Here is a 20,803-nt window from a genome sequence, read left to right as displayed (position 1 = left end):
CAATATTCTGCCATTTAGAGGGTGGGCATAGACCAAGTTGCCAAAATGATTCATTTATTTCAACGTTTCGTCTAACAAAGAGACATCTTCAGGAAATTCTGTAACATAGATAATAATGACGTACAGAAATAAAGAAAACAACATGTAAATCTAACCAATTATACAAATATAGCAGTAAATATCAATAAATGCGCAAATTCACACAAATTAACACTATACATGGGCTGATGGGGACCGTTACTTACAATAGTTAAAAGGTCCGATGAAATGACGAAGAAAACCCTTCGCTCGGTGACATATATACGCACCTAGCCGGCTTGGGTGGTGGATGTCTATGAATTCATCCCTAGACTTTAAAGAATAAGTATTAGGGATGAATTCATCCCTAGACTTTAAAGAATAAGTATTAGGGATGAATTCATAGACATCTTAAAAGATAATAAGCCTAACGGCATTATAGCATCGTTGGATGCTGCTAGTTTATTTTCAAATGTTCCTGTGCATAGGACTATTAACATCATTTTGGAATATGTTTATGAACACGCAGATTTCCCCCCTCCAACCATCCCGAAGCACATAATGGAAGAGATGCTGAAAATCTGCACTACTGAGGCCCCCTTTAAATGTCCAGAGGGAAAGTTGTACGTCCAGCACGACGGGATAGCGATGGGTTCCCCCCTGGGAGTACTCTTTGCCCAAGCGTTCATGTCGGCAGTAGAGGAAGCAGTCTTTAAAGATGACGTCACCAAACCTTCATTATACTACAAGTACATAGACGACATCTTTGTGTGCGCACAGTCAGAAGCCCTTCTTCAGGGATTGAGACTGCGCCTCCAGGAGGAATCTGGTCTTAGCTTCACGACTGAAATGAATAAGGATGGCAAACTCCCTTTCCTCGATATTTTAGTGGACTCTTCTTCCGGGGAATTTACAACGAAGGTGTACAGGAAACCTACGAACTCTGAGAAGTGTTTGAACTACAAAAGTGAGTGCCCGACTAGCTATAAAACCAGTGTGATTAGAGCGTATGTCCGGAGGGCTATCAAAGTGTGTTCTTCCTGGCAGGCTCTGCATACAGAATTGCAGCACATCCGCCAGATTCTGGTGAATAATGGTTTCCCTAATAGTGATTTTGATGTAATTTGTAATAAAATGTTGTGTGACCACCTTTCCCCACAAACATCCCCTAAGCCCCAATTCATTGATATATACTACCATAACATCTTCAACAAGGGTTACAAAAAAGATGAAAAAATAATTAAAGACATCATCACTAAGAACTGTCATCCGGTATCTAAAGATAAGGAAATCCGGGTGGTTGTATACTACTCCAACCCTAAAACTAGTTCATTGGTTATAACTAATAACTTAAATAGTAATACTGAGACTATGTCTAAAACTAATTGTGTTTATGAATTCACCTGTAGCACCGGGAACTGTGTAGCCCGTAAAACAGCATATATTGGTTTTACTAGATGTAGTCTCAGTAGGAGAATAACTATGCATTTACAAAATGGGGCTATAAAACATCACTTAATGAAATACCATAACCTAACAGCCACCCGTGAATACCTAGTTTCAAACACTAGGATTATAGCAAGCAATAGGGATGTACATAAACTTAAGCTTCTAGAAGCTATGTTTATCAGAGAATGTAGTCCTATCATTAATATCCAATGCAACATGACTTCTGTCATCGCTTTGTTTAGCAGCACGGCCAAGCTACTACCGAGCATGACCTCTCTCCGAAACCCCCCCCTCCACCTCCTCCTTCGATCCTCCCCCCAACCGACCCCGCAACCCCCTAACCCCTCCCCCAACCCTCTTCTTCACGTATTAATGAGATACCACCCCCGCCCCCTCTCCCGCCCTCCACCACCACCCAAGCCGGCTAGGTGCGTATATATGTCACCGAGCGAAGGGTTTTCTTCGTCATTTCATCGGACCTTTTAACTATTGTAAGTAACGGTCCCCATCAGCCCATGTATAGTGTTAATTTGTGTGAATTTGCGCATTTATTGATATTTACTGCTATATTTATATAATTGGTTAGATTTACATGTTGTTTTCTTTATTTCTGTACGTCATTATTATCTATGTTACAGAATTTCCTGAAGATGTCTCTTTGTTAGACGAAACGTTGAAATAAATGAATCATTTTGGCAACTTGGTCTATGCCCACCCTCTAAATGGCAGAATATTGGTTAGAAAACTGGAGAATACTCACAAGAAGATCAACAACCTCAATAACGCTGTCGATTTTAACAATGCATGCATACAAGAGAATCTGCTCCCCAGATATTCATATATATATATATATATATTGAGTTGAATACAACAGCATTTTGACAATTCTTATTGTTATCAATATTGTCCAGTTTTCTGAGAGTATATCTTGCTTGTGTAAGAATATGATTTATCTATATCATTATGAAGATGACTCCTTGTAGTCGTAACGTTGATTAAAAATGGAAGACTTTTGGGCAACTTGTCTTTGTCCATCCCCCAGAAGCAAGATCTACTGCCAGAAAAAAAGGAGAACATTAGTAAGAAGATTAATAATTGTCCTTGTGCTCTTGTGTTCAACACAGTTGGTATTAGTGAGAACCTTTATCCAAAATAGACAAATATATATATATATATATATATATATATATATATATATATATATATATATATATATATATCACTGTCCAGTAATGTCGTTACACATTAGTAATTGCACTAAAAACCCACTATTATTTGGATTTAAGAAAAGAAGGAAGTAACGAATTTCCGTATATTTCGATCACTTACTGTGATCCTCTTCAAGCGGAATACATAGACAAGAGAACATACATATCTTATATACAGATGAGAGAGGTAAAGTTAGGGAACATGGACAAGACATCTCATGTGACATCTATATTGTTACGCGGGTTATGTGGTAAATCGTCCGCTTTTACAATGTAAGGAAATAATTTATTAACTGCCAAGGTGGTTATGTAATCTGGTGACCATTGGCCTTTTGAGATATTGAAATTCGGGAATTGTTTTATTAAGGAAGATTCAATAATTTTCCTTTTATAACTACATTTGGATTTAAAAATGGTTTTTGCCTCGTCCCAATTTATTCTGTGATTATTGTTGGCTACGTGTTGAAATACCGCGGAGTTATGTTGAGCATATTTAACTGAGTTTTTATGTTCTTTAATTCTCGTTTTTAATTCTCTGCCCGTTTGTCCCAAATACACTTCATATATATATATATATATATATATATATATATCAATATGAGTGGAAAGGTGGTGAGCTAAACACAGAAAACATTTGGCTTTTTTTATTTACTGACCTTTCGTTCTTACCAGGACATTCTCAATGTACATGACGGTGTCAAAACGACGAAACAAAGAAAAAGTAACATAAATAAAACTATAATAGAATAATGAAATAATAAATCATACATACATATATATATATATATATATATATATATATATATATATATATAATATATATATATAATTTATATAATTATATATATATATATATATATATATAATATATATATATATATAAATATATATATAATATATATATATAATTACTGTTTTATCTATGTCATTTTTTTTCATCGTTTTGACACCGTCATGGACACACACACACACGCTCAAAGAGAGAAAAGAGAGAGAGAGAGAGAGAAAGAGAGAGAGAGAGAGAGAGAGAGAGAGAGAGAGAGAGAGAGAGAGAGAGAGAGAGAGAGAGAGAGAGAGAGAGAGAGAGAGAGAGAGAGAGGAGATAGAATAAGCAAGACGTATGCCCATCTGTCTGGCCTCCCTCATTAGTTGGGTCTGCATTCCACCCATCCCATCCCATCCCATCCCATCCCCAGGGACCCTCCCAGTCCTCCCACGCCAAGCCCAGGGTTCCCGATGATGACATCACACGAAGCATCATGGATGCCCACAGGGGGGATCCTTGCTATGACGCAACACACCAACCCTTGGTCTCTTCACTGTTACTGACTTGTGCCTTCGTTCTGGCTGCCGCCGGGTGATTTTATTCAAGAGAGAGAATGAGCGAAAGGAGCGGGAGAGGGAGTGGGAGGGAGGGGGAGTGAGAAAAAAAGAGGGAGAGGGAGGGAGGGAGGGAGGGAGAGAGTGGGAGGGTGAGAGAGAGAGCAAATGAGGGAGAGTGAGGGAGGGAGGGAGAGAGGAGAGGAAGTAAAAAGGAGGGAGGGGGAGAGAAAGACAGAGAGGGAGGGAGAGGAGAGGGAGTGAAAAAGAGAGAGGGGGGGGCTCGACGCACCCAACACCAAACTTCTTGCCACACACTCACCCAATCCCCCCCACCAACCCAATCCCCCCACCCCTTTACACCGTACCCAACGACCCCAACACCATTCCTTTACACTCCCACATGAATAAAATCACCTGACGACAGTCATTCTAGTTTAACCTAACTACTAAGTTAAGACTTAACCAAGCATGGGTTATTATGGGCTTTGAGCTAAGAGAAGTCGTTTATGTGTGTGGGTCCCGATCTTCACATTTTCGTTCAAGACTTGGGTCGTACCTTTTGCTCTCCTTCGTGAATCGATATGACGTCACTCGTGTCATGATGACGTAATCATCATACGTCACGTCAGGTGACGTAAACAAAACCTTTTGCGTCATACATACATACATATACCAAGGCTTTTTTCCCCCTTACCAGGGGGGTAGCCAAAAAGGACAAGGCACAAAAACATTCCCACCCATTTCATCCCCGAAAACACTCCACACCCCTCCACCCTCCCTCCCATCTTAGCACCTCCTAGATGACGGGTCATCCCTGCACCCTGTCCACTGCCCTGGGTCAGAAGCAGTGACGCAGGACACAGTACATCCACAGCAAGGCCGCTTCATTAAATCGGCGACCCCCCCCTCTCCGTCCCCCCATATAAAGGAGAGGACGGGGAGAAATCCCTTCGGGCTGCGTCAAAATTTTTGCTCACACACACTACCTCACCCCCATTCCCCCGTCCAATCCACCTCATGCATCACAACATTTTCCATATACAACAATTCTCCATTCACCCCTGTCTTCTGTCCTCTCCCGTCCTTCCTCAACCGACATTCCCCTCTTCCCCAAAGCCCCCTTCACCCCATCCATCCATCTCATCCTAGGACGTCCCCTCATGTTCACTCCCTCCACATCTGTCTTCCATACCTCCTTTACTAGTCCTTCTTCACTCATTCTTTCCATGTGTCCAAACCATCCTAATACTCTTTCATCCACCCTATCTCCCAGCTCCCTTTCCACCCCTGTTCTCCTCCTCACTTCCCCATTTCTCACTCTATCTAGCCTAGTAACCCCCATCATACTTCTCAGACACTTCATCTCAAACACATTCAAGTTCCTTCTCTCTTCCTCTCTCATGTTCCATGTTTCTGCTCCATACAGTGCTGTTGGCACAATCACTCCTTCATACAGTCTCCTCTTAGCATCCATTCCCAGATTCCTATTCCTCATTACACTTTTTAAACCACCAAGGCATTTACTCGCTTCTCTCAATCTACATTCTACCTCCACCTTCACTCCACCCTTTTCTGCCACATTTGCACCCAAATATCTAAAACTATCCACTTCCTCCAGTTGCTCTCCCTTAATGCTCATTTCCAGATTACTGCCACTTTCACCCCTTGTACATCTCATCACCTTACTTTTACCCACATCTATCTTCAGCTTTCTTCTATCACACACTCTCCCAAACTCTGTCACCAGCTTACTCAATCCCTCCTCCGATCACATCAGTGCTTTGGTGGTATCTTAGATAACTGAATATATGGGAACACATCATGTGAGTTTAATCATACTGATAACGATAACGAAAGAGAGAGAGAGAGATGACACCCATATATTCCAGCAGACTACGAGTGATTGGGAATGAACTACAACCCTCCTCCTCCTCCTCTTCACCAACATCGAGGGGGAGGGGGAGGGTTGTAGTTCATTCCCTATCACTCGTAGTCTGCTGGAATATATGTTTCCAAACGAAATATTACGGAAACCTTATCCCCAACCTGTCAGAAGAAACAAAAACACTTCTAAGACGAAAAGAGAATATTCTGAAGAAGATCTGCAATACAGAACTCGGAATCTCTTTTAATGAAGTATATATATATATATATATATATATATATATATATATATATATATATGTATGTATATATATATATATATATATGTATGTATATATATATATATATATATAACAAAATTAACAATGAAATAAAAAACAAGACAAAAATAAAATAAACAAAATTGACAACTACCGCCAGGTAACGTCTCCGCTACCGACTAGAATCAGTTGTCAGCTGTTCCTAAGCCTCCCAGAGGTAGAAGACCACTTTCCACACTCAACAAAACTTTCGACTTATGGCCCCACTTGTGAAAGCCTGGGGGGTTCCCATTCCCCTCTAGGGAATCCCTGCCCTCTCAGGGTTCCACCCGTAGCCCCAGGGGGCCCCAATACCTCTGGAGATCCTTCGCCACCCCTAGGGATGCGCCCCCACCCCCGTGGTCCCCAGTTTGAAAACCCCTTCACCAGAGACGGTGAGGGTCCGTAGAGGCCATAAAGGGAGGGAGGAAGGAAAGGGAGTGGCAACAATGATATCATCGGCATAAATAAACAAAGCTTCGGGTAGATCCGGAAGGTTCTGCGCTAGGTACAGTTCGAGCGGGGAACACGTCATTCCGGCGCTAGGGATTGTGGGGGATCCCAATTAGAAAACGGAACGCGGGGTCTCCTCTGTTCTACGACAAATGTTCGAAATTGATGTTTTCTTTCTGTGTGATAATCTTCTGACACATCCCTCAGTTTATGAGGCCTATAGTCAAACATTTCCTCGCGGGGTCCAATTTGATCAAATCTGTGAAAAAGGCTTAAAGCCAGCCGTGTCAGTACTAAGGATCTATAACCAGTGCTTCTAGCCTTTATCGGGGAAGAGAGGGGGAAGGATAGAGGGGAGGGGTGACATTTAGTCCTAAGAGATTGGGTCGTCGACATGGTAGTAGAGGTTTAAGGTAAATAGTAATTATGAAGAACAGAAGCTACAAAGTGATAACTTTTTTATTTATTTTTTCATTATTTTAGTTAGGGTTAGGGGCATTTCTGATGAGAGTTAGTGATATCAAAATGGGTTTTGGTTATTAAAATGGGTTTGACAACGAGAGGGAGTTAACCCTCCCTTAGGTCTAACGGTTAACTTAACCAAAGATGGTTAACCTACCCTACGAAGGACTTTCGTAAACTGTTAAAATTATTTCAACAATGTTCTTGTGCTTCAGAACGAAAATTAACATAATTCTCGTTAACACACCTGAACAAAATTTAACACGGGTTTTCGTTAATTCAAAAACAAATTTAACGCCTCTCCTATCGTCAACAGCCTAAAATCCTCTGAGAATTTACCAAAATAAAAATGACGTCATTCTTTAACTCGTGGATTGTGAGGGGTATACTAGCTGCCTCTGGGTGATTTCAATCAGCTGAGCAACTCCTAATATTACCAGGATTCTCTGGACTGAATAAAATCGCCTGATGACAGCTAGAACACATTTACAAGTCTCGTAAATCAAGAAAAACCACAAACCTGCACAAAGCTGCCATTCCCTAAGGAGAGCCCCTAAGTAAGCATCAAGAAGAAAATCGCCCCTGATCGAGCATTACAGAGAACAGAAGGAAAACATCAAATGATCAAATACAAGAGAATCACAGTCTTTCTACTCAAAGGCAAGGAATGCTGTCTCCTGCCCTTTCTGCAACAACAATACAACGAATCAAAATCAAAATAAAAAACAGAGAAAAGAAAAAAGAGAAAAACCCACAAAAAAGAAGAAAGAAAAGAGAAGGTCTAAACTGTCACGCAGAGGCTCTGAGCAGTGCGTAGGAAGCAATTCTCCCCCACCCCCAACCTTGGTCCCCCCCTTTCCTCCCCCCTCCCCCTCCCGTGGAAGTCAGAGCACACGTGCAAGCGAAGCAAGTATACTTTGCCTGACTGCCAGCCTGATGGTCGGCGAAGAGAGGAAGGAGGAGGAGGAGGAAGAGGTGGTTACGGAGGAGCAGGTAATGGAGAGGTAGATGAGGACGAGGAGGAGGAGGAGGAGGAGACCAGGAAGAAGAAATGACAACAGAGGAAATTATGGAACGACAGGAACAGGAAGACCAGGAAGCAATAGGAGGTAGGAGGATGCAGGTGGGAGGAGGAGGAGGAGGAGGAGGAAGAGGAGGAGGCAGAAACCCACCTGAGAGAGGAACGGAATCTCCTGAAGAGTCCCGGGGACTTGGTGTCCGCAGCCACCATGGCGGCCGAAGTCTGCCGCTCGGGACAGCAGGTAGGCGAAGAACAGGGCTCGGCGGCGCCTCCGCCGGCCGCAGCCGCAACCGCCGCTGCCGCAGACGAGGCCTCCGTCAGCTGCGCGGACCAGGTCTGACTGCTCTGCAGCTTGACGTCCTCCTCGTCCTTCGGGAGTTTATCGTCCTTGAAGAACCGACGAAGGGCTTGGTGGACCAGACTCTCGACCTCCCGCGGGAGAGACATTCCAGAATCACACCGCGTCCAGACAAAGGTCCTCCTTCTCCTGCTGGCGTCGTCGTCGTCGTCGCCGTCGTCGTCGTTTGGCCCTGTGCCCAGTCGGCGCCGCCGCCCATGCGTGCCGCCGGAGCCGCCGGCAGGAGCGCGCGGGAGTCCCGCGCGAGATCTCACGTAGTTTACAAGAAGCAACGACAACAACACAACAAGATCGTCTTTGCATTCTAGACCGTGGCCGTCGTCTGTCCCGTCTCCGCTCAGCATCACAAAGCACAAGTCTTATATTACCGATTCTTAACCATTTTCAGATTCACTGCGCTGGCGAGATGGAATAAATGAATAGAAAAATAAGGGGGGGGTGAATAAAGACAACCACCCGAAGGGGTCCGGCGCCTCCCACGCTAAAAGAAGAAAAAAAAAAAAAGACGTTCCCTCCCCCACCGCCTCGCCCCTCCCGAGGAAGCGGCGAGACGAGCTCGCAGGGCGGCGCTCTCCAATCTCCTCTAGGGCCTTCTGGAGGAGGATGTACACACGGTAAGGTGTGGGTGGGGGGAAGGGGAAGGGGAGGGGAAATATATACACAAGGGAATAGGGAAGGTAACCTAAACACACATCCACGATCGAGAAAATATCAAACGCACACACAGGTCCTTAGCCACGTACACGGACGGTACGAGCCAGAGGCACAGGACACAGGGACACGCCCCCCTCCCCTCTCCTTGGAGAAACCGGGTGAACAGTCCCACCGAGCCCGAAGGGACACGTCTTCATGAACGTCTGGATCGAGGTCCAATACGAAGGGCACAAGGGAGGGGGGGTTCCTTGGTTCGGGGACGAATGAACGGACCCCCTCCACAGACAATTCCGAGGTTAACCTCACACCGTTAACTACGCACTAACCCCTAAACGCCCCCCATTCCACAGGCCGCTCCTGACGAAGGAGGAGCTTCCGGACGCGTCTCTTGCAGCGGGGCGACTGCCGGGAGAACATCGAGAGCGCAGCGGCTGGAGTCGCCCCCCCGCCCCCCGCCGCCGCCGCCTCCGCCCCCCATCCCCCGGGGAGGGATGTCCTCCGCTCCACTGTGGGCCACGCACCGTGACACTGCGCCTGACCACCTGCCTTGCCGTCCTGCACAACACACATACACACACACACAGCACACAGGTGCCCTACGCGGCCTATAACGTAGGAACACGTACACACACTATCCCTAAACAAAGCCCCGTACGACTACTACGACCACTACTACTACTATTACTATCACTACTACTACGGCCGGAGGAGGAACCACCTGACGAAGGCCTACACGATCAAGCCGCATGCGCAGAGGAACACCAAAGCAACTTCACAAGCAACACAGACGTGACAGTCGCAGTACGGAGCGGCAACAAGTTACTCCCCCCTCCTCCCTCACTCCCTATCCCCACTCCCCCCACCCCCCTCTCGCTCGTCACGGTCAACTGAGCCCCCGCCATCCACTCACCGGCACCCTCCTACGCCGCCGTAATTGTGAGCGCCACCTAGGGGCTCCAGGCATGAACAAAAGCAAAGAAAAAAAAAAAAAAAAAAAAAAAAAAAAAAAGGGCCTCTAGAAATGTGGAGACGGACGGGTATAGATAGATAAAAAGAGGGGAACGAGAAGAAAAAGAGAAGAGTACAAACGAAAGAGAGAGATTTGTGAGGGAAGGGGTGAAAGAGGGGCACTGCGGACGATGCAAGAAAGGCAGAGGGAAGGTCATGACGGCTCAGCTGAGCAAGCAGCAGGAGGAAGAGGAGGAGGATCGGAGGGAGGAGGAAGAGGAGAAGGAAGAGGAGAAAGGAGGAGAGGAAAGTGAAGAAGTAGGAGGAGGAAGAGGATCAGAGGGAGGAGGGAGATGAGAAGGAAGGAGAGGAGGAGGGAGGAGAGGGAAGGGAAGTGAAGAGGTAGGAGGAGCAAGAAGAGGACGAGGAGGAAGAGGAGAAGGAAGGTGAGACGGATGGAGAGAAAGAAGGAGACGGAAGTGAAGAAGTAGGAGTAAGAAGAGGAGGAGGAGAAGGAGAAGGAGAAGGAGAAGGAGAAGGAGAAGAAGAAGAAGAAGGAGGAGGAAGAGGACCAGTACGAGGCAGGAAAGAAGACTGCATGACACCATAAGGCCTAGACTAGGCAGTCATGTGTCCATTACCACCCATCATGATGCAGTGACAAAGTGGAGGAGAAAAGAAGAAGAGAAGAGTAAAGAGAAGGAAAAATAGGACGAGTCAGGATGTGAGTTGGGGGGAATACTGGTGGGGGGAGAGGGGGGAGGGGGAAGGGAGGAGGGAGGAGACTTGTTGGAGGGGATGGGGAAGAGGAAGTGGAGGAGAAAGAGAAGGAGGCTGAAGGGGTGGCTGACCAAGTGGAAGAGGGACTGCAGGAGTTTGTGTGTGTGTGTGTGTGTGTGTGTGTGTGTGTGTGTGTGTGTGTGTGTGTGTGTGTGTGTGTGTGTGTGTGTGTGTGCGTCCTTCAGACGACAGACTTGTACCTGAGACCGCCCTCACTGACAGTACTTCTTCAAGGAGGACCTTGAGCTCCTCTTTCTGCCTAAATGGCTGCTCGACGTCGTTTCCTACGTCAGGAAGAACGTTCAAGGTCATCGAAGACAAAGAACCTCTTCCTTTATCCTTTGTCAGGAGGACATAAGGTGTCTCCCTCTGCAGGTACTGGGAACAGGTCTCCTGACGGGGTAAGGGAGATCCTTATGGGAATGTGAGGTGCCCTTATAAGCAACATCCTCGAAGGTGGAAACACACACAGTAGATCCTCCAGTCTCTGATAGTGAGCGTTAGGGTAAAATAAGACCTACTCCTGACAAAGGTACCGTGGTACAGGGGAGTTCCGGGGAAGAGGTGGATGGGTGGGGGATGGGGAGTTCTCCTCCTCCTCCTCCCCAGGGGTGCAAAGGTAGGAAAAATGTGCTAATCAGGGCCATAAAAAGGGGGAGGAGGAGGGGGAGGCGGATGGCCATCATCGTGAGCACATGACCGGTGGGATACCATCTAATCGTGAGGGTATTGGAGGATTAAGAGGGCGGAGGAAAGGAGGAGAAGAGGAGGAGGAAGAGGAGGAGGAGGAGGAAGAAGAGGAGGGTGAGTAGAAGGAAAAGGACGAATAAGTGTTGAAGGAGAAAGAAAAGAAGAGGAGAAGTAGAAGTAGAAGAAGGAGAAGAGGAGGAGGAGAAGGATGAGGAGGAGAGGGTCTGTTTGTCAGTGAGGGGGAGAAGAAGAGGAGGAGAAGTAGGAAAAGGAAAAGGAGGAGGAGGAGGAGGACGAGACGGAGGAGGAGGAGGACGAGGAGTAGAAGGAAGAGGAGGAGGAAGAGGAGGAGGAAGAGGAGGAGGAGGAGGAGGAGGAGGAGGAGAAGAGGAGAAGAGGAAGAAGAGGTGTAGCCCTGGCCACCCTCAAGTCAACAGCTGCTGAGTCATGCCCCGAGCCGAGCCGGACCTGCATGTCCAGCTTGAAGGTACACTGAACTTGGATCTCGGCACACAAGACGCACGTGGCAACCGGTCACGACGAGCAAGGGGAGGAGAACGATCGTCGGCACGAGACGCGCCACTTCGCCCGTTGCGATGGCGATGCGATGTCCCTCGTGATTACCTACCCCCTTGGGTGGCTGGGAGAGAGAGGTAAGTGACTGTGCGTGGTCTTCGGGTGTACGGAGGGTGGGAGGGAGGAAGGGAGGGTGGGAGGAAGGAAGGGAGGATGGGAGGATGGGAGGAAGGGAGGGAGGGAGAAAGGGGAGGGAGGAAAGGAATCACGGAAGGAAGAAAGGAAGGAAGGAAAGGAAGGGAGGATGGGAGGCGGGAAGGAAGAAAGGAAGAAGAGGAAGGAGGGAGGGAGGGAGGGAGGGAGGGAGGGAGGAAGGAGGGAAGGAAGGAAAGGAGGAAGGAAGGAAGGAAGAAAGGAAGGGAGGAAGGAAGAAAGGAAGGGAGGAAGGAAGAAAGGAAGGAAAGGAAGGAGCGAGGGAAGGAGAGAGGGAAGGAGGAAAAGAAGGAGGAAAGGAAGGGAAGGAAAGGGATGGGGAGGAATGCGAAGAGAAGGGAAAGGAATGGAAGATATGAAGACGGATGGGATGGGATGGATAGGGGAGGGGAAGGGAAGGGGAAGGGGAAGAGAAGGGTGGGAGAGATGTAGAGAGAGAGAGAGAGAGAGAGAGAGAGAGAGAGAGAGAGAGAGAGAAACAGGGGCGTAGGGAGATGGCATCGGGCTGGGAACAAGTGAATGTGATGACAAGACAGGAATATAGGAAACTCCTAGAGAGAATGGGGAGAAAAAGGGGAAAGAGAGACAGAAATAGAGAAAGAGAGAGAGGGAGAGGGGGGGAAGGAAGAAATTCTCCATATCGGATAATTTTTATCTTATGAGTTAAAACTTCAATGTCTTCTTACTTCCATGATAACATTGATGATGATAATGAGGATGACTGGTTATGACGATGGTGATGAAGATGATGATGATGACTGATTATGACGATGGTGATGATGATTATGACGATGATGATGATGATGATGACGACATGAATGGTTGCTGTCGCCAGCCAGCAGAAGACTCAGCCTTGACCACAGAACTAGGATCCCAATTGTCGGCACAACAGGTACCAGCTGACAACCTGAATACATGGTCCTCGTCAGCGGCTGACTGCTATCGAAGCTGCTGATTCAGAGGGCAAAGGTGCCATGAGAGAGAGAGTGTCCTTCTCCTCCTCCTCTTCCCTCTCCTCCTCTTCCTTGTTCCTCCTCCTCCTTTCTCTTGGCCACACCCAGAATTCTGACAATGGTCTCGCCGGTCGCTACAGGAAGGTCAGGAAGGTTCCCCCCCCACCACTCAGTGCCCACCCACCCCCTCAGCGAACAAGCCCTGAGATCATGTTTACAGTGTCCTTTAGGGGAGGGGGAAGCCCTTTAAAAGAAGAAGAAGAGGAAGAAGAAGGAGGAGAAGAAAGAAGAAGAAGATGATGAAGAAGAAGGAGGAGAAGACGAAGAAGAAGGAGTAGAAAGAAGAAGATGATGAAGAAGAAGAAGGAGGAGAAGGAGAAGAAGAAGAAAAAAGAAGTACGAGGAGGAGAAGGAGAAGAAGAAAGAAGAAGATGAAGAAGAAGAGGGAGAAGTAGAAAAAAGAAGAAGAAGAAGTACGAAGAGAAGGAGAAGAAAAAAGAAGAAAAAGGAGAAGAAAAAGAGGAGAAGAAGAAGGAGGAGGAGGAGGAGGAGGAGAAGAAGGAGAAGACGAAGAAGAGGAGAAAGAAAAAGGAGGAGGAAGAGAAGAAGAAGAAGAAGAAGAAAAGAGTGGGTTGCTTAGGAGCTTCCCAGAGGCGGAGGTGATGAAGGTAGTGATCCTCGAGACTAAGAGGAGAAGGGCGCGTGTGGCTTTACGCTGTGACAACGCTTCCCTTTCACGGGATGATTAATTAACAACCTCAGACGGTGGGCGTAGTTTGCAACCTGCAACCTGCAACCTCTGGTCCTTCCTCTGTAGGTTGGTCGGGTCACCGGGTACAACCGATCTTGGGACTCGACGCCAAGCATTTCAGGGGGGGAGGGGGAAGGGGGGGGACTCACGGGCCGGCATCGCTGCGCAGCTGTAGGTGCAGCTGGCGTGGTGGCAGCTCCTCCACACCTGACACGACAGCTGCTCTTTTCTCCTGGCCCAGGTTCAGCTGCATCCCAAGAGTAGGGGGAGAGGGAGGGTGGGAGGGAGGAAGGAGGGGGAGGGGAAGGTGGGAGGGAGGGAGGGAAGGGGGAGGGGAGGGAGCGGGAGGGGAGGAGGGAAGGAAGAAGGGAGAGGCAGAAGGAGGAAAGGGACACATATAGAAACACACACACAGAGAACAAGAGAGAGAGAAAGATAGTGTGTGTGTGTGTGTGTGTGTGTGTGTGTGTGTGTGTGTGTGTGTGTGTGTGTGTTTGTGTGTGTGTGAAAGAGAGAGGCAGAGAAAGAGAGAGAGAGAGTAGTGTAGCGTTCCTCCTTAAGGCCAGCTCCCGAAGGCAACCTTATCGAACTCTGGCACTCCCAGTTCGTGAGCAAAGGACCTTCACCTGAGCAGGAGCACCACCTCATACAGGAGGAGGAGGAGGAGGAGGAGGTGAAGAAGAGGAGTGGAGGGGAAGGAGAACGAGTAGGAGGGGTAGGAAAAAAGAGTAGGAGTAAGTGGAGGAGGAGTAGGTGGAGGTGGAGGAGTAGGTGGAGGAGGAGGAGGAGGAGAAGGTGAAGAAAAGGTGTGGAGGGGAAGGAGAATGAGTAGGAGGGGTAGGAAAAAGAGGAGAAGGCGTAGGAGGAGGAATGTAGGAGGAGGAGGAGGAGGAGGAGGAGATGAGTAGAGGGGTAGGAGAATGAGTGGGCGGGGTAGGAAAAAGAGAAGGCGTAGGAGGAGGAGGAGGAGTAAGGTGAAGAAATGGAGTGGAGGGGTAGGAGAATAAGTAGGAGGGGTAGGAAAAAGAGGAGGAGGAGCAGGAGGAGTAGGAGGAGTAGGAGGAGGAGGAGGAGGAGGAGGAGGAGGAGGAGGAGGAGGAGGAACCTCCCCCACTAGAAGTCGAGTTCGATCCGCGAGATCGCCAACACGAAGTCGGGGTGGACGCCTCTCCGACAATCGGCGCCCCTTCCTTGGGGATCAAAAGCCCAACCTTGGACATACAAGAATGGAAAGCGTATTTCCTTCGTATCAGCGGGCAAACCGATCAGGCAATCCTTCCAACACGCGTCTGAATCACCAATCAACGGTTCGATTTCAAGAACAATACATTAATCGAAGGAGAAGATTGTGCACACTATCCTGGGGAGAGGTGTCGCCTAAATTGTGTGTGTGTGTGTGTGGTTGTGTATTTACCTAGTATTTACCTTTGTATCTCGCAGTGTCTGGTTTGCTCTTAATTAGTGAATGATTTTTCACACACTATTGTTTCGTCCAGTTTGTTCCATGTGTCCACCACTCTGTGTGGAAAACTGTTCTTCTTCAGATCTCTTCCATAACTATCTTTTTTGAGTTTCTTTCCATGTACTCTTGTGTTTCTCTTGTGTGTGTGTGTGTGTGTGTGTGTGTGTGTGTGTGTGTGTGTGTGTGTGTGTGTGTGTGTGTGTGTGTGTGCGCGTGTGTGTGTGTGTATGTGTGTGATCTTTGGGGGTTGGGTTGGGGGGGTTGGGGGAGTTCACGTAAGCTCAGGTATTTATCAAGACCCTTTTCCAGTTCCTTGGGTGACGACTAAAATCCCCTGGCAACAACTATTAATCCTTCTTCTGCTGGAAAGCATCAAGAAAGCATCAGATGACAAATATAGACTTCAGGAAGACCCGGCAATGAAGGAAGTCTGCGTGAGACCTGACAACGATGTTAGTTCGTGAAGACCTAAGACCTCACTTCTACTGCAGAAAACCTGAGGATGACGTCACTTACGCCTACAGAGGACCCGCGGGCCAAGACATCCTGACTGACGAAGAACCAAAAACTAAGATAGTTCTTGAGAAGATGACAACGAAGTCGCTACATGCCGGAGACCTACTGACGAAGGAAATGCTTGTAAAGGAACCGATTCAACTGCTGGAGATTTGACAAGAGACGCCGTTCCTACATTCTGTCGGTAGTGTGCGCGCGCACACACACACACACACATCACTTGGTGTACACGAGAGAATAAGGTGCACACAGCCTCAGGGAACGCACACACACGAGCATGAAATGTCACCAGGGCAACAAGATGCGATTCAGTCACCGTTACTGCAAACTTTCTCGGAGAGTACTGGCACATAAAAACCCGAACACACATAATTCCCGCACAAAAAACAAACGAAATAAAACAAACCTGACACATTAACACTTTTATCCCATATATTCCTATCCTCAGTTCCCTCCCAAAATTGATTAAAACTGCCTTTTCCTGACCTCAAGAAAAATAAAGAAAGAAAATAGACCCAAGTCACTCTATCGGAGTCGACAAACGGCAAAGACGACATGACGTCATTCCCAGGCCCCGCCCCCTCCCTCTGGACGCGGGCAGACTCCGTCCAGTTCCACTCTGAGGGTGAATGAGGTCAGCCCCAGTAGGAAGCCGGCGCCAACAGCAATAACGACGCTTCTTATGGAAACCTGCTGGCCTGGCGACGGACACCATCGTCCCTGGCGCCAGCGTGACAAGATGAGCACGACTTCAAACGAAAGCTCTGCGTGGCCTCGATAAACGCATCCGCCACGTAAAGGAGTGGAGGTGGTGGTGGTGGGGGAGGAGGCGAGATAACTGGAGCACAAGAAGATATGGTGGTGCTGGATGTTCGAGGTTTCTGAATATATATATATATATATATATATATATATATAAACATACGTACAGACATACATACACACACACACACACACACACACACACACACACATATATATATATATATAATATATATATATATATATATATATATATATATATATATACATACACACACACACATACAGGTAGCGTTCCCGCATGTACTCCCCAAACCATATGCTCGTACACAAGCGTAAAGGCATATGTAAATGGAGAGAGAGAGATGGAGAGAGAGAGAGAGAGAGAGAGAGAGAGAGAGAGAGAGAGAGAGAGAGAGAGAGTTGTATATAAAACCTAAATTATTTGTTCTCAATTTTCTTGATTTCAGAAGCCTGTATACTGGAATGATAACTTGCTATCGTCCCCCACGGCTTTCCCCGGGGGAGGAGGAGGAGGAGGAGGAGGGAGGAAGAAGGAGGAGGAGGGAGAAGCGGGGTGGTGAGGTGGGGGGGGGTTATCTTTCCCCTCCCCGTCCGACCCAGTTTACCCTCGACAAATTCCATCCACACTTTTCCAAAACTCTCCTGGTAGGTTGTTTCTATCCTGCCATATGTCTTTTCCAGGTCCACGAAATCTGCCCGTTCTTACTCTTTGTCCAAGGACTTTTCGTTTATCTGCTATCGAGGCGATTATCCGGTCCACATTCACTCTGCCTACCCTAAGGCTACACTGATCTTCCCTTGCCTCGACGACTGAGTTACAATGGGTTACAATAACAATGCACAAAGGAGGACAAGAGTCCTTTTGGTCCATACCGAGGTTGGATAAAAATACATAGAGTTAATATATGCATACATACGTACATACATATACATACACAATGTGTGTATATATATATATATATATATATATATATATATATATGAGACATTACAGCCTTCTCAGTACATCATGCCTCCTTATAATTTCTTGAAAAATACTTCCCTAAGATTATACAAACTATTAATAGTAGTAGTAGTAGTAGTGATGGCATTAGTAGTAGTAGTAGTAGAAATACCAATAATAACAGTTACAATAACGACGATAATAACAAAACTAACAATCCCCTTGAAAATTGACTTTCCCATCTGTCTTCTCCTTTGTCTTCCCAAATTGACACTCCCATATGTCACAGACCTTCCACATCCATTCCACCATATCTCCTCCACCTTTTCATCCTCCCGCTTATTCCATCCACTCTCAGGGATTTCCCCTCTCCCCTCCCCCCCTCGAGTCCTCCCACTCCCCTCTGCCCCTTCCCTCGAATACTCCCATTCCCCTCTCCCCTCCCCCCCGAATTCTCCCACTCCCCTCTCCCCCTTCCCCCAATCCTCCCACTCCCCTCTCCCCCTCCCCCCCAGTTCCCCTTCAGGTTTCTCATTCCTCTGATTTTGTTTTTCTCTTTAAGAAATTTTCATAGTTCCTCCAGGTTCCTTTAACCACTTAAGTCCACTGCCGTTCTTTATATATTTTCTGCTTTCCGGGAGAAAATGTATAAGAAGGTCCATGATGGGAAAATACGAGAGGAGAGAGAGAGAGAGAGAGAGAGAGAGAGAAAATGTATAAGAAGGTCCATGATGGGAAAATACGAGAGGAGAGAGAGAGAGAGAGAGAGAGAGAGAGAGAGAGAGAGAGAGAGAGAGAGAGACCTTTACAAATATAATCCACCAAGTCAACGGAATATGAATCTAGAGAGCAAAAAAAAAAAGTAATCCCCTTCATAAGGAAGGTAGCCGAAAATAACCAAACAAATACATAGAACAAACAAACAAATAAATAAATAAGTGGATACGTCACAAGGTTCTCCGACAGAACGGGAGACCTAACCGAGATAACATCTCCACGGCACTGGAGACGCCAGCAGCAGCATCGCCAGCGACCAAGAAGAACTTAACTTGGGCCATAACCTGGAACAACACCGGATGGCCTCCGAAGAAATACGCCAAAGCATATCTTAGCGGGGGGGGGGGTGTCTATCCGTCCGTCCCAAGAGACACACTGACTGGCACCCGGAGGGACGCCGGACCGACGGCTTTTCGAACTCTGCGTGCCACCGCTAGATGGGAAATTGATGAAGAAGGGGAGTAGGAGGAGGAGGAGGAAAAGGAGGGAGAAGAGGTGGAAGAAGAAGGAGGAAGAGGAAGAAGAGGAAAATGAGGAAGAGGAGGAAGAGGAAGAGGAGGAGGAGGAAGTGAAGGAGAAGGGGGACGAAGAGGAGGAAGAGGTGGAATAAGAAGAGGAGGATCATGAGGAGGAAGTGGAGGAAGAGGAGGAAGAGGTGGAATAGGAAGAGGAGGAAGAAGAGGGGGGGAGAGGAGTAAGAGAAAGACGAGGAGGAAAATGAGGAGGAGTAGGAGGAGAAGGAGGAGGAGGAGGAGGTGTTTCCAGAGACCACGAGAGTCTTCAAGGGCAGAACCTCTGTCCTTAACCAATAACAAAGAGGTCAGTAATCATGAAGACACACAGTGCCAGCTGTACGCGAATGCTCAAGGCACAGCTGGTCACAAAAGTCTGTGTGTACGAGTGTCTGGGAGGTCTGTGATGGTCGTTCCAGGTTCCAGCCTTTCTAGACAGCGGGTAAATCGTCTGTGTGTTCATTTGTTTACATTCTGGATGCGTGGTTCTGTCCGGTCAGATAGTTTGGTCGCTTTCAGGGTGGTTCTACACAGACTCCACGTTCTGAAAGGGTGGAGCTTTGAGAGAATGCCCATTTCAAACGCAGACAACAGAACTCATTTTTATGAGATTCTGTACAGAGAAAGAGAAAGAGAGAGAGAGAGAGAGATAGAAGGGGAGAGAGAGTGAGAGGGAGGAGATGGAGGGAGAGAAGGAGTGAGAGACAGGGAGGGGATGAAGGGAGAGAGAGAGTGAGAGACAGGGAGGAGATGGAGGGAGAGAGGGAGTGAGAGAGGGAAAGGGAGGGAGAGAGGGAGTGAGAGAGAGGGAGGGAGCGAGGGAAAGGGAGGGAGATAGGGAGGGAGATAGGGAGGGAGAGAGGGAGTGAGAGAGAGGGAGGGAGGGAGGGAGAGAGGGAGGGAGGGAGAGAGAGAGGGAGGGGATGGAGGGAGAGAGGGAAGGAGACAGAAAGGGAGAGGGAGAGATACAGATAAATAGAGAGGGAGTGAGAGAGTGAGGGAGAGAGAGAGGAAGGGAGAAGGGGAGGGAGAGAGAGAGAGAGACGAAACTACTGTACATGCACAGGGAGAAGTCATTCAAGTAAAAAAAAAAAAAAGTGCCCCAGAAGAATTGGTGACTAGAAGCAATCACACACAAAGGCTGGGGTGGCCAAGAGACAAAGGACGAGGAGGAATTGAAACGACTGCAGACGCCTCCAGACAAAGGACCCTGAAGTGTGTTACAAAGGACAACAATAATAAGGCCAGGAGAAGAGTACTGGCACACACGGGGACGTGAGAAAAGTGAGAAATTACGAGACAGAGGAGGAAGAAGAAGAAGAAGAAGTCAATTACGTAAGAAGAGTTGAAGGACTCCTAAAGAAGAATGTCAGAAAGAAAAACAAATGCATGTCGACATGCGTTTCATAAAAGAAAACGGAACTTGAAGGTCTTGGTTCACGAAAAATATATAATAATAATAATAATAATAATAATAATAATAATAATAATAATATATAGTATGTAAATATTAACAAGGACAAATATTCGTTGAGGTTCAAGAAACGCGCCAAGTCAGGGAACTGTACAAAGATCAAAACAAAACGTAAAAAAAAAAAAAAAAAAAAAAAAAAAATCTCCTTCAGACACAAAAGAAAATGTTCGACAACAAAGGTCCTCTCACCCACCACCGCGGGCGTAAACAGATATGCTGGGAACCCTCTTCCCGATTAAACAAGGTCGAACAAGGTCAGTGAGAGAGATAAATAGATAGAGAAAGGAGAGAGAGGGAGAGAGGGAGAGAGAGGGAGAGAGGGAGAGAGAAGGGGGGAGAGAGATAGAGAGAGA

At 47.2% G+C, this 20,803-nt stretch overlaps 1 protein-coding gene across 2 annotated transcripts in view; it reads right to left on the bottom strand.

Moving 5' to 3' along the window:
* The window catches only part of LOC143026607 (MOB kinase activator-like 2), a 279,965-nt gene that overhangs the window by 177,425 nt on the left and 81,737 nt on the right, over positions 1-20,803 (bottom strand). The window contains exons 1-2 of one of the 2 annotated variants that reach the window (XM_076187310.1): positions 9,456-9,508; positions 8,269-8,873 (exon numbers count right to left, since the gene is read on the bottom strand). The exons of the other annotated variant lie outside the window; for it this stretch is intronic. Coding sequence (XP_076043425.1) covers positions 8,269-8,819 — 551 coding nt within the window. The 5' untranslated portion in view covers positions 8,820-8,873; positions 9,456-9,508. Of the gene's footprint in view, positions 1-8,268; positions 8,874-9,455; positions 9,509-20,803 lie in introns of those variants that run through there. 2 annotated transcript variants of the gene reach the window in all.

This window comes from Oratosquilla oratoria, chromosome 1 (assembly GCF_046742065.1).
Source record: "Oratosquilla oratoria isolate Oo_2021 chromosome 1, ASM4674206v1, whole genome shotgun sequence".
Classification (NCBI taxonomy): domain Eukaryota; kingdom Metazoa; phylum Arthropoda; class Malacostraca; order Stomatopoda; family Squillidae; genus Oratosquilla; species Oratosquilla oratoria.
Note: the sequence above shows the minus strand (reverse complement) of the source record. Positions and strands in the feature narration are given on the sequence as shown.